Source organism: Podarcis bocagei (genome assembly GCF_964188305.1).
Source record: "Podarcis bocagei genome assembly, chromosome: 3".
Lineage (NCBI taxonomy): Eukaryota > Metazoa > Chordata > Lepidosauria > Squamata > Lacertidae > Podarcis > Podarcis bocagei.
Window position 1 is genome coordinate 47,971,607 of NC_138127.1, and position 12,528 is coordinate 47,984,134.

The window sequence follows — 12,528 nt, forward strand, 5'->3', positions numbered from 1 at the left end:
CAGTTATTTCTTCTATGAGATACTTGTGTGTGTGTGTGTGATGCTTCACAATAATATGTAATACTGTTAGTCTCCCTTGCCCTTTCTGAATAATATCTCTTCTTTCCAGTGTAATGAAGGATGGACAGATTTATAGGTATACAAAATACTGTATAAAGACTTAACCTGAAATGTTTCTAAAACAACAGCCATGAGCCTTTAAGATTTGTGGGCTTAAAATTTGTGATACTTGAGAAGAAGAAGAAATAATTTAATTGGGCTTCATGTTACTTCCTTTTTGTTAGGACTAGGAATTGGGGGGCGGGTGTTGCATTCATTTTATAAAGCTGTTTTTCTGCAATCCTGCAGGCTATAAACAAAAAAAACACAGTGGAGTCTATAGGCCATACAGAAGTACTTTAAAAGGGACACAGGTGGCACTGTGGTCTAAACCACTGAACCTTTTGGGCTTGCCGATTGGAAGGTCAGCAGTTCAAATCCACACGATGGGGTGAGCTCCTGTTGATCTGTCCCAGCTCCTGCCAACCAAAGCACACCAGTGCAAGTAGATAAATAAGTACCGCTGCGGTGGGAAGGTAAATGGCATTTCCATGCACTCTGGCACTTGTCACAGTCCTCCGTGCACCAGAAGCGGTTTAGTCATGCTGGCCACATGACCCAGAAAGCTGTCTGTGGACAAATGCCGGCTCCCTTGGCCTGAAAGGCAAGATGAACGCTGCACCCCATAGTCGCCTTTGACTGGACTTAACCATCCAAGGATCCTTTACCTTTAACCTTTTTTAACTATAAAAGTTTGCCTAACCCAGTTCTAGGGGAAGTGGTTTCCGTTCTGATAAAGATGGCATAATCTATTGTTTCTTTTTCTTGTTGATCTGAAAAATCTCATCAGCATATTATCAGTTGTGTGGTCGGGCAACCAAGGAGCAAAGCAGTAGTTTTTTCAAGACAGAAAGCACTCTGGCTGCAATTAAAATCCACATCCTCATTATGGATCACTCATTAATGGAAACAGCATTCATCAGGGCATTTGCAAGAGGACAATCATCCTAATATTGTTTGCCTATTGAGTTAACATTACTACACATAGCAGGCTTTCTCTTTTTAATAAGCGAAATTTCTGTTTCATACTCTTCTTTCCATTTTGTTGAGCAATTTTGGTGCCCTCCTTAAACTGCTCTGAGTTAGAGACCTTGCTCCGGGTATATTGTCTTTTTGAAAAGCAATATTTGTATTACGCACAATATGGTTTTTTTTAGTTGGCACTAGTAATCTGGAATGGGATCCCTAAGGTGATCCTGCAGACAACTTTCTTATTGTGTTTTAGCTGCACATTTTAAACCTTTATAATTCTGAGTTTATTCATTGGTAACAAGAATATTTAACTTTCTCCTGGCTCAGTTTCTATTTTTTTAGGCCTTCTCAGGCTTTCTTAAACCATTCAGTTTGTGTTAAGAGAGAGCAGAGAAATAATACCAACAGAGGCCACTGAAATCCTGTTTTATAACAGGGAGGATTCTATTCTAGTCCTCTCTTCTCCAGATATTTGGGTAGAATCCTTACATTTCTGCTTGCCATTTTGCAGATACTTTCTTTAAATTTGCATATTACCACAGTTGAATAATATTTTAAAGCTTATGAAAAGACATTTACAGTATTTTGTGCACTGTTACAGTTTGTACACGTTTTAATTGCTGGTCAATAATAGCTAGCATTTTTCCTGGTAAGCACAAATTTCCTATTCCTCGCAACTCAAAGATTGTTAAAGTGTGTGAAAAGACATGTATGACCTGGTTTACTTTCAGGCTAACCTTCTCAGGGCCCACTGTAAAATCATCCTTCCACAAATCAGAGGCTAGATGGAGATGACCACAACCCCAACATTCTGTGCCATCTCAGCTATGATTTGGCTTTCCCTAAGCTTGCTGGGAACTGTTGTAAAGCAGAATTCATACGATGAGTTTTGACAGAGGATAGATGCCCCATTTTCAGATTTTTGGTTCATTCGGTTTGATACCAAAATAGACAGTTTCGTGTGACATTGAACTTGTCTTTCTTATTACTCATGAATGAATGGAACCCAAGTCACTACATGTGATGATGGGTGAATATCCTTCAGAATATAAAGAGCTGGACATGATTTTTCTACCAGGTCAGACTGAGTAGTGACCCCCAGAGGGCGCTCCTTCTTTATTCCTATACTCTCTTCTGGGCTACATGAATTAATCTGTGGGATCCTGCCTTGAGGAGAGGTTTGATTTGCCCCTCTGGTCTGTTTCTGCCTTGTGATTCTGTGATTAGCAAAGGTAGGACATCTGGTGGACTTGCTTCTCAGTGAACTTCATAGTCTTGATCAGGGTTTCAGGGCACCTTCCTACTAAAGCTCTTGCCCTCTATTGTTCCTTTGATTGCAGGTCCTGCTCTGTATAACATACACTCCAACATTTGAGCTGAATGGGAGTTCGGTACTTAAGATTGCTGAGGTGAGTGCTCTTTCTTCACTGGAAGCCAAACTTGGACTATGTTAATAAAATAACCTAGCAGTCTGCCACTAGAAGGTGCCTTTAGCAGCTAGGTCAGAGATAAATTACTCCAATGACAAGAGGACCAACTTAATTTGGACTTGTGCGTGAATTGAACCTAACTATCGATTGAATTTACACATTCTATGATTTTTTTTCAATGCTTTTTCAGTTCAGATTCAAATATGTAAAGATGATTCCAATTCGTAAGGCCAAATAATAAAAGAGGATTGGTGGGTAATTTTTAAAGCTGCTGTTAAACTAGGGGTTAGTTCCTACTAAAGTATTAAGTCTGTGTTAGGGTCTGCGCAGCGATGCCTCTTGCTGTTCTGGCTTCTGGGATAGCTGCGCAGCCTGCATTTTCTCTATAAGATGCACAAACATTTCCCCTTACTTTTTAGGAGGGAAAAAGTGTGTCTTATAGAGCAAAAAATACGCTATATTAAAACTATCAGGTAACCATTCAGACTGGAGCCCTAGTAGTTTTCTTACTTGGAGAAATATTTTGGTATAAATGATACTATTTAGACTTGGGTGATTCAGAATTTAGACTGTCGTCAGAAATAGTTCTATGTCATTTAACTTTCATTTTTATTTATTAAATTTGTATACCAGCCTTCATCTGAAGATCACAGGGTGGTTCACAACATAAAACAAAAAGCAAAAAAGATGAAATACATAATAAAATGAAAACAAAACAAACCAACAACCGCCCTCCTACTTCTACCAATTATAATTATGTTAGTAGTCTTATTACATCTATAATTACATTGCTTCTGCTGTTCCTTTCTCCCTTCCCAACCAGGTGTGCATTGAAACCTATGTCTCCAGTTACCATCAGCGGAGTATTAATACAGCTGTGCGGGCAACTCTCAGCCAGATGTTGAGTGATTTGACTTTACAGTTACGGCAAAAACAAGAGAATCCAGTGAGTTCTATAGCAACAACAATGGGTTGTGATTTCCTCGCAATGCTACTTATGGCTTCATTCAGACAGCACTTTATTCCCTTTTCCCGATGTTTTCTTGCCTGATAATTTCCATGTTTTATATTATCTTTCATACAGTATAAAAGCCACTTCTGGAAAACTCGCATCCAGCAAAAGTTTATTGCTCCTTTCCATGTTATGGAAATTGCTTCAATGTTAGCAGCCAGAAACAAACTGTTTGCAACCCCATTAACTTGGAAAATCATAGGAGTTTTACATTGCAATTTTATGTGATGAAAATCAGGGCAATATTCCAGCATATAGTTATTTCCTGCCATTTAAAATTTAACTTGATATGGCACTAAATAAATAAATAAGCCACAGTTCCATACCACAATACATAAACTCCATAATTCTCCTCTGGATCGGGTTAGAGTCTTGTCTCAGGAGTGGCTTCCTTGATTGCTCATATATCTAGAAATAGAAAAGTGAAAAGTTGTTCTTCAGTAAACTGTTGGCTATTTGCAGATTAGTTGTGCTCAAAAAAGCGTGCTGGGGACCACACATTACAAGGAACGCAAAAATAACTTTTGCTAGGTTTTAATAACAAAAACAAAAACTCCTTTTACAATATATCAATAAGCATGACCCATCCAGAAGGGTACTGAGAGAGCTAGGTGCTGCTCTTTATATACAATACCCAACAGCTTAATTAACATAACTTAACAGCACCTGCTATACTGCTTCACAACTGTAAAACTAGGTCACATTATTTGCTCTGGCCCTTAAAGAAATACACATCTTGTGGAACAATAATGAACCTTGAAATTTAAAGAGACCATTCAACACTTTCCCATACCTGTGCTAATGACAATATATTTCTTTCCTGAATAGATAGCTGAAAGCCAAGGAGTCCTTCAGGGGTGCAAGAGCCCAGGTATGAGTTCATAAGTACTCAGAAACTGGTTTATTTCTCCCCTTCAACTTTCTCCCTCTCCCCCACATCATGCCTATGCAAAATTATTGTGAATTTTGTTACAAGCCACCCCAGTCTCTGCCAAGCGGTAGCAAGGTTCCAGGGGTCTTGGCCCTTAACCAGAGTTTGTGTTCCTTTGGAATGAGACACGACAGGGGTGGCAGTGTCTCTAAGAAATGTGGTTTATTCATGCATATTTACATCTGAGTATTATGGAGAGAGAGTTCATAGCATCTACACCTCAAGAGCAGCTTGTCCTTCCAGCAGCGCTGCATTGGATCCAGAGGCATCCTAAGCACCATCCCTGTCTCTCTCTGTCTTTCATGCAGTTGTCCTTCAAGCCATGCATGGAGTTCTGCTCATTTCCTCCTTCCCAGCAACACTTGCAAGAAACAGCTCCTCCCCTTCCGTTTCCAGCATTCCCTTCCCCCGACAGTTGGTCGAATCGTTTTCCTCAGTAGATGTTTCATTCCATATTTTGCGCCAGAGCATTGAATTAGGGGCAGAGGAGAGTCCCGTCCACATACGCCCAGATAAAGCTTCTCTTTCAACGCCATATCCCATGTCTTCCTCATCATGTTCTGTGCAAAGTTTGAAGTCACTGAAGTTGGAGCTGTTTCTGCAGGTGTCAAACTTTGGTGTAGTTAGGTGTGCACATGACTGCTGCTAATATGTGTCCTTTGCCCCTTTTGGAGATTCTACCACAGAGTCCCTTTGTGACGATGTTGTCTCTGTCTTCACGGTTCTCTGTGAAAAACTTCAGGCAGTTATCAGGTGAGTAATAGTTTCTGAATTTAAACTAAGTGTTTAGGTAGAATCACTCTGTGGTATAGAATCAACCTGAACATTGAAGCATCTATTTCAGACTTCTGGTACTTCTTGCCTTTTTAAAGAAAAATGCTGTTCTGCATGTACAGAACAGCTAGAAAAATATATAGAGATAATGTCACAGAAAAATGCATTTTTCCCATTCCTCCACTCACTCACTGGGCTACTTAATCCCATGTAGTGCTCTGCTGTTTCCATCAGCAATACAAAAATGGAAAATGGAAAAATTTTAATGCAATTTTTCTGTTGCAGAAACTCAGTAGCTTCAGACCTATGAATAAGGCCATTAGTAGGGATTAGTGACACACTTTTCTAGACTTGCTGATATTAGTTTTGGATTTATTACTCCATTATGGAGTTTTATTTTTTGTCTGTTGTCTACTTGTGTCCACCTGATGACTGAATTCAAAGACAGTAGGGAACAACAATTAGCTATCTTTCAAAAAAAATAATTGTTCCATTAAGCAGTTAACAGCAACTTAATCTTTTCATTTTGTGATAAGACAATGGTAATCCACCTTGAGTATTGCATGCCAGCGTGTAATTAGCACACATTTAAGTTAATTAGTCCTTGATGTGCTAGGCTGCGATATATGAACAGAATCATGGAAAAATTATTTGAGAAGTGAATTGGGTAACAATAGAGTAACTCTGATCTACACTGCAAAAGTAGGCATTTCCCATTTCCCAGTAATTATCAGTACTAATGTGTCCTATATTAAGTTTAAGTAATTACTCGTACATCCAAATAACTGTAATTATTTGCATGTAGGATCTGTCTACTTTGTAATTGCAAGCAGTTTATTAGCAGTAGCTTTATTTATATCTATTGCATTTTGTGCTAATGGCACACATTCTTAATTACTGCAACAATCCTGTCAGTGAAGTAGTTGTTAATACTGAACAGCTGTATGTGTTATATATTCTTATTATACTAGCGAAGTGCCCGTTATTATACTGATCAGTGAACCCTTCTACATTAAATATGTTTTGGAGTTTTTACTAAAATATTTTAATTTATTGCTTCAGTATTTTTTACCATGCTCATGTGATTATTATTTTTTAGAATTCTGCTTGATCATTTTCTGAAGTGTGAAGTGATATATACATTTAATATTTTCAACAGCCCTGAACATTTTCATGAGAAAATGAGATTTCTACTTAGGAGAAATTGATTCTGGATAATTGCATTCAGCTGCTTTCATGTCCGTTTTCTTCGCAGAGAATGTTCCTTTTGTATTTTTCCATGAAATAGGAAGAAAAAGTATTTGCTTTTTTATTTGCATTATTGCATCTAGTTGAAAAGAACAATAAACTGTATGACACTTTGCTTCCATTTGTCAGTGAGAATCAGCAGTTGCAACTTCTCTTCCTGGAATGCATCCTCTCGATGCTGAATAGTTCCTCTCCTAATATGCACCATCATAAAGGATTCACTGATCTCATATGGTAAGTAAATCTGCTTGGAACTTTTGGAGTGCAATTCTGTTCATGTAGTCCTCACTGGGTTCATGGCTTTCTCCCTGTTAAAGGAAGATTACATTCTTCGAAACAAACTGGAGTTTCAGTCTTACATAAATGTGCTTAACCATACTGGAGTAAATATGAAATAGTTTTATGTCCAATCAGGACTGTAAGTCATTCAGAGTTGTAAACCCTTCAAGGACCCTCCACAAGTAGAAGAGGCTCTTCATGCGATACTACTGACCTTAAACTTATGGATGACTCTAAACTTGGATAAACGTTATGCACCAGAGAGGACGGGACTTTGTAGCACATAACTGCTTCTCCTCAATTATTGTTTGAATTCAAGAAGACTAAGCCCCCAAAGAGGGCTTTGGTAAATGAGAAATTGTCATGAGTATGTCATTCTCCATGATAAAAGTAACCTCCGGACCTCTTTGCCAGAGAGGCCCTTTCAAGCCTTTCCAATAATAATACTGTCTCCATTCCCAAGGGAATAGGTGCCCTCATTCATTCAACAGATGCTCATAATACTGCCTCTATATTAAAATTGTGTGTGTAGAATATAGACCGGGGTAGCCTTGGGTCATATGACACAGTAAGCTAAATGATTATTTGCTCCTCTGCTTTATACAGTTGCACAGCACTGAGCTAAGTCAAGGTTTGTGTGTCATACAAACCAGGATGTGTGGTTAAGCTCTCATCACACTAGCCATCAGCTGCAGCCCTGTTTTAGATAAAACACTTAGCCAAACCTTGGCTTAGCTCATTGCTGAGTCAACATGTTCACCTGGTCCTGCTAAGTTATAGTTTGGCCTACAGTGTCGTGCCCAATGTGCTCCCCTCCAGATGTTGTTTGACTCAAACCCCCATCAGCCCCAGCCAGCATTGCCAGTAGTCAAGAATGATAGCCATTCTAGTTCAGCAATAGTGGAGGGCACCATTTTGGCTACTCCTGATATTGTGAAGTTTGACTTCCAAAAGGTGTGCCGGTAAAGATATAGTAGCTACATTTATATCTGTATACATATTATAATTCTATTTACATATGCCTCTTCCGTGGCGGTGGTGGTGATGGTTCAATTTCTGTAGGCATTTTATGGGTGCTGAGTGCTTTACAGTGATGTCATTTACAGTGGTGCCTCGCAAGACGAAATTAATCCGTTCCGCGAGTCTCTTCGTCTTGCGGTTTTTTCGTCTTGCGAAGCACGGCTATTAGTGGCTTAGCGGCTTAGCAGCTATTAACAGCTTAGCGGCTTAGCGGCTTTAAGAAAAAGGAAACAAACTCGCAAGAACTCGCAAGACATTTTGTCTTGCGAAGCAAGCCCATAGGGAAATTCGTCTTGTGGAACGACTCAAAAAATGGAAAACTCTTTCGTCTTGCGCGTTTTTCGTCTTGCGAGGTACCACTGTATAAATGTAACTGAAGTTTGTTGTCCAATGTGAGTACAGTAGTACCTGTTATTCAATATACAAACCCCGCAAAAGCGGAAGTAGTGTTCCGGTTAGCGAACTTTACTGTCAGGGGACTGCCATCGCAATGGGGGGGGGGGAGGCAGGGGGATACAGAGAGCCTCCTATGCTTCTGAGGAGCAGCCCCTCTTCGAGTGGTGGGGAAAGCCACACTTCCAGTGGAGCAGGAGAGGGAAGGGGAAAGCCGAGCGAGGGGAGGGCTCAAAGATGCTACTGAGAGCCAAAGCGCCTCACCTTTCCCAGCCGACCAGGAAACAGGCACGCCGTTTCCTTCACCCAGTTTGCACAGAGGGGTGAAATGTTAAGGAGGGGAGGCGGAGATTTGAAGCGGCGACTCCCGGAATCTGCAAGTGACTAAGACGGACATGAACTTTGTGGTTCTGCACTGTAAATAGTTTGCACAAAATAAAAACCTGCAAAAGACAGGTCGGAGTCCTGCCTGGTTTCTCGTGAGCAACCACCTCACCACCTGACATTACCTTGGTCTACGAATGGAAGCTGAACGGTGGAAGGGCACCGGTAGTGGGAGGCCTAATTAGGGAAAGTGTGCCTCGGTTTAAGAATGGTTTTGGTTTAAGAACAGACTTTGGGAACGGATTAAGTACCCTAAACCGAGGTACCACTGTAGTGTGTTGATTCCTCCCCTTTTGCCACCTATTTGTTTGTCTGTTTCGCTCCCACACTGCTTTTCTTTTTCAGGAAGCAGCTGTGCCCGGCTCTTGTAGTAATCTTGGGAAATCCAGTCCATGACAAAACCATCACCTCTGCTCACAGCAACATCTTCCACGAAGCTGATTCTCCTTCCTCAGGGGTCTCCGATCACGGCAGAGGGTCAGGTTGCTCTTCCAATGCGCCTGCCCTTAGCAGTCCTGCTGCCCGGACAATCTATTACATTGCAGCAGAACTTGTCCGATTGATGGGATCGGTGGAGTCCATGAAGCCGGTCCTGCAGTCTCTTTATCACCGAATGCTTCTGTACCCTCCACCTCAGCACAGAGTGGAGGCTATCAAGATCATGAAAGAGGTGAGCTAACTGCAAATACCATTTTGTTTGTACCCATATCCACCCCATGGATTTCCTTTATTGACCCATCCACCCCCCGTTTCCTTTATTGACTACAAAGAGTTCATATTCAAAAGCAATTCTGTATGTAGATTGTTTTCGTATGAATCAATAAATGCAAAGATAAAAGAAGCAGGGGAGGGACACAAACCCAACCGTGACATTTCAAAGTAAAACACAAGTAATTAAAAAGTCTTCATTCTGTGGACTCAAAAACTGACAGAATATGTGGAGTTAGATAGTTTATCAGAAAAAATAAAGAATAAACGAAAGCAGGAATTTGTCTCAAAATGGGAAGTCTTTAAAATATATTTGAAAAATAACTACAGCAGTTTAAACTCTGTCACAGCATTTGAATCATTTCAGTAGTAGCTTCAAGAAAGATATGAGACCTAAGTTAAATTAAGAATTAGTTAGATCATAACAAAAGTGTGTATTGGCAACAAGTAATATACAGTTGAAGTAAGGAACAGATGGGAGGTCGGGTCTACAGTCAGAAGACCAATTTTTGCCTTATTGTTTTGTAAATAATATTTTGTTCATTATTATTTTCATTTTCTTTTTCTTTTTCTTTCTTGGTGTATCAACAAAAAAAAATCAAATAAAAATTATATATAAAAAAGTCTTCATTCTAGAGCTGAATGCAGACAGTGAAGTAACCTGAGAGGACTCTCGGAGCAATTAGCTCCAAATTCCGGCACCAAAGTTCTGGCCATCTGACCCCTGCTCCTCCCTCCAGTTTTGCAACATGTGAAGAAGAGATGTCAAGCAGGGCTACTCCAAACTGATCTCGAGGAATGGAGGTGTAGGGATGCTTTAGAGAGGTAGGCCAGGGCTGCTCTGTAACATTTAGGCCGTCAGTGTTGGCAAGCTAACACAGGTTTTATCTGCTTTCTGAAACCAACGTCTGTTAATAAATTGATGGGTACATCCTGCATCCTTGAATTAATAAGCTCAATGCATCCTGGGGCAGATCAGCTTACCGAAGAAATAAGGTTTGTTCCAGCACCATGCATTTGATCTGTGAAGAGTTTTTTATATTTCATACAAATTTAGATACTTGGCAGTCCTCGGCGGCTCTGCGATTTGGCAGGCCCCTGCTCTACTGAACCAGAATGCAGGAAAAGGTCGATTTCGAAAAGGAAGTCCCACCTGGATCTTCTCAAACTGTATGTTCTATTAGGTTTCCTTAAGCCAATAATCCTTTTTTAAAATGCATGCTTTTCCAGTTAAGAAAAAAAGAGAGAGTAAAGTGTGTCTTGTTTTTATTTATTGTAGTATCTTGGACGGGATGAGTGAAGCTTGCGCGAAAGGTGGGATTGAAGCCTGCTATGCTTCAGTGTCCTGTGTCTGTGCCCTCCTTGGCACCCTGGATGATCTCAGTCAAGGGAAAGGCCTCGATGAGGAGCAGGTCCATCTGCTTCTCCGACGTATGGATGAGTTAAAGGACGGGGGCGAGACAAGCAGAGATTCCATGGAGATCAACGATGCCGATTTTAGGTGGCAAAGGCGCATCCTGTCATCAGAGCATACCCATGCCCCCTGGGAAACTGGCAATGAAAAGAGTCCTGACATTAGTATTAGCGTCACCACAGATACTGGTCAGACAACCTTGGAAGGTGAAATGGGGCAGACCACTCCAGAAGATCGTTCTGAAATTCGTAAAAATTCTCTCCAGTCACCGGCTGGACAAATGGGTAAAGAAATTCATTATAAAGACCCAGAATCAGAAACCATTGACCAGCCAGATGTTGTTCAACGGAGCCATACAGTTGTTTATCCAGATATAACTAATTTTCTTTCAGTTGACTGCAGGGCACGTTCTTGTGGATCCAGGTACAGTGAGAGCAATTTCAGTGTTGATGACCAAGATCTTTCTAGGACTGAATTTGATTCATGTGACCAGTATTCCATGGCAGCAGAGAAAGATTCCGGAAGGTCAGATGTTTCAGACATAGGCTCAGACAATTGTTCGTTGGCTGATGAAGATCAGACCCCAAGAGACTGTCCAGGTCACAAATCCTTACGAACTGCTGCCCTTTCCTTGAAACTGCTGAAGAACCAGGAAGCAGATCAGCACAGTGCCAGATTATTCGTCCAGTCCCTTGAAGCTCTTCTCCCTCGACTTATCGCTCTTTCTAAAGTGGAAGATGTTGATTTGGCCCTCCAGAACTTTGCTTCAACTTTTTGTTCAGGTTGGTGATCATTTTCTTCACAGCCAGTATTAAATGAACAATGCAGAGCATTGCTGATTAAGGGTCTTTGATATGTCAAATACTATTTTCATGTATGTTTGAGAGAATTTGCATTCTAATCCATTTGCAGCCCTGTGAATTAATTCTGGAGTTGATGCAAGGCACGTCTGTGTGGCCTGTAACTTTTTTTTTTCCTACAAAAGAATGAAAACATATTTATTTAATTTATTCATTTCATAAGATTTTTGCACTGCTTGATTGTAGAAACTCTCAAAGTGGTTTACCCGAAAGATAAGGCAATTAAAGCAGGAAAAATTTACAACCTTCTTTAAAATATACATGTTAAAATACTAAAACAGGTTAAAATCACCTCAGCTTTCTAAACATTTGGGTAGGCTTGTCTAAACAAGAATGTTTTTAGCAAATGTTGAAAAAAGTTCAGTAAAGGTGCCTACTTGATCTCAATAGGCAGCATGAAAAGTTAAATATCAGAATCTGAACCCTTGTGGACTTCTTAGGAAAGATCTACAAACAAGGTACAAAATTCCAGTCTGCTGCTCATGGATTTTTCCAGCAAAATCCTTGTGGAATTTTCATTCTGACACAGCAGTTTCCATTTGTATTCCTGCATTTTTGACAAATCAGTCTATTATAACCTGTTGTATTATATTACATGAAACTGTTCAGCAAGCACAGTTTTAACATAACATTTCAGTCACACCACATTATCCTGGTGTCAAGTTTATAAGCTGTGTATATGATGTACATAACAACAGGGTTACAGTAGTATATGGGGACTCTTTAATGCTAATCAATTTCCAGAGCAAATTATCCCGTAAGCCAGAGGTTCAAATGTTTTAGTACACTTGATTACTGGATGTTCATGTTTAGTTTTATTTAAGAAGCAAGCTGTTCTCCACATTACTAATAAGCTGCACCCACTAATATGGTAAACTGCTTTTGTATGTAAAAGTGTGCCTTTATGATGTTTTGAGACCCTTCTTCCAATATATTCTGTAAAGGTTCTGTGCAAAGCAAGGTTCTATGTATAAAGGTTCTATGTACTGAAACCCAAACAAAAT

General features: G+C 40.1%; 1 protein-coding gene across 2 annotated transcripts in view; it reads left to right on the top strand.

Annotated features, from left to right (window-relative positions):
• The window catches only part of ARFGEF3 (ARFGEF family member 3), a 72,242-nt gene that overhangs the window by 32,890 nt on the left and 26,824 nt on the right, over window positions 1–12,528 (top strand). For both annotated transcript variants that reach the window (XM_081187841.1, XM_081187842.1), the window contains exons 5-12: window positions 2,412–2,480; window positions 3,325–3,447; window positions 4,342–4,384; window positions 5,119–5,197; window positions 6,596–6,700; window positions 8,888–9,212; window positions 10,308–10,420; window positions 10,530–11,446. In XM_081187841.1, the coding sequence (XP_081043967.1) occupies window positions 2,412–2,480; window positions 3,325–3,447; window positions 4,342–4,384; window positions 5,119–5,197; window positions 6,596–6,700; window positions 8,888–9,212; window positions 10,308–10,420; window positions 10,530–11,446 (1,774 nt within the window). The remainder of the gene's footprint in view (window positions 1–2,411; window positions 2,481–3,324; window positions 3,448–4,341; window positions 4,385–5,118; window positions 5,198–6,595; window positions 6,701–8,887; window positions 9,213–10,307; window positions 10,421–10,529; window positions 11,447–12,528) is intronic.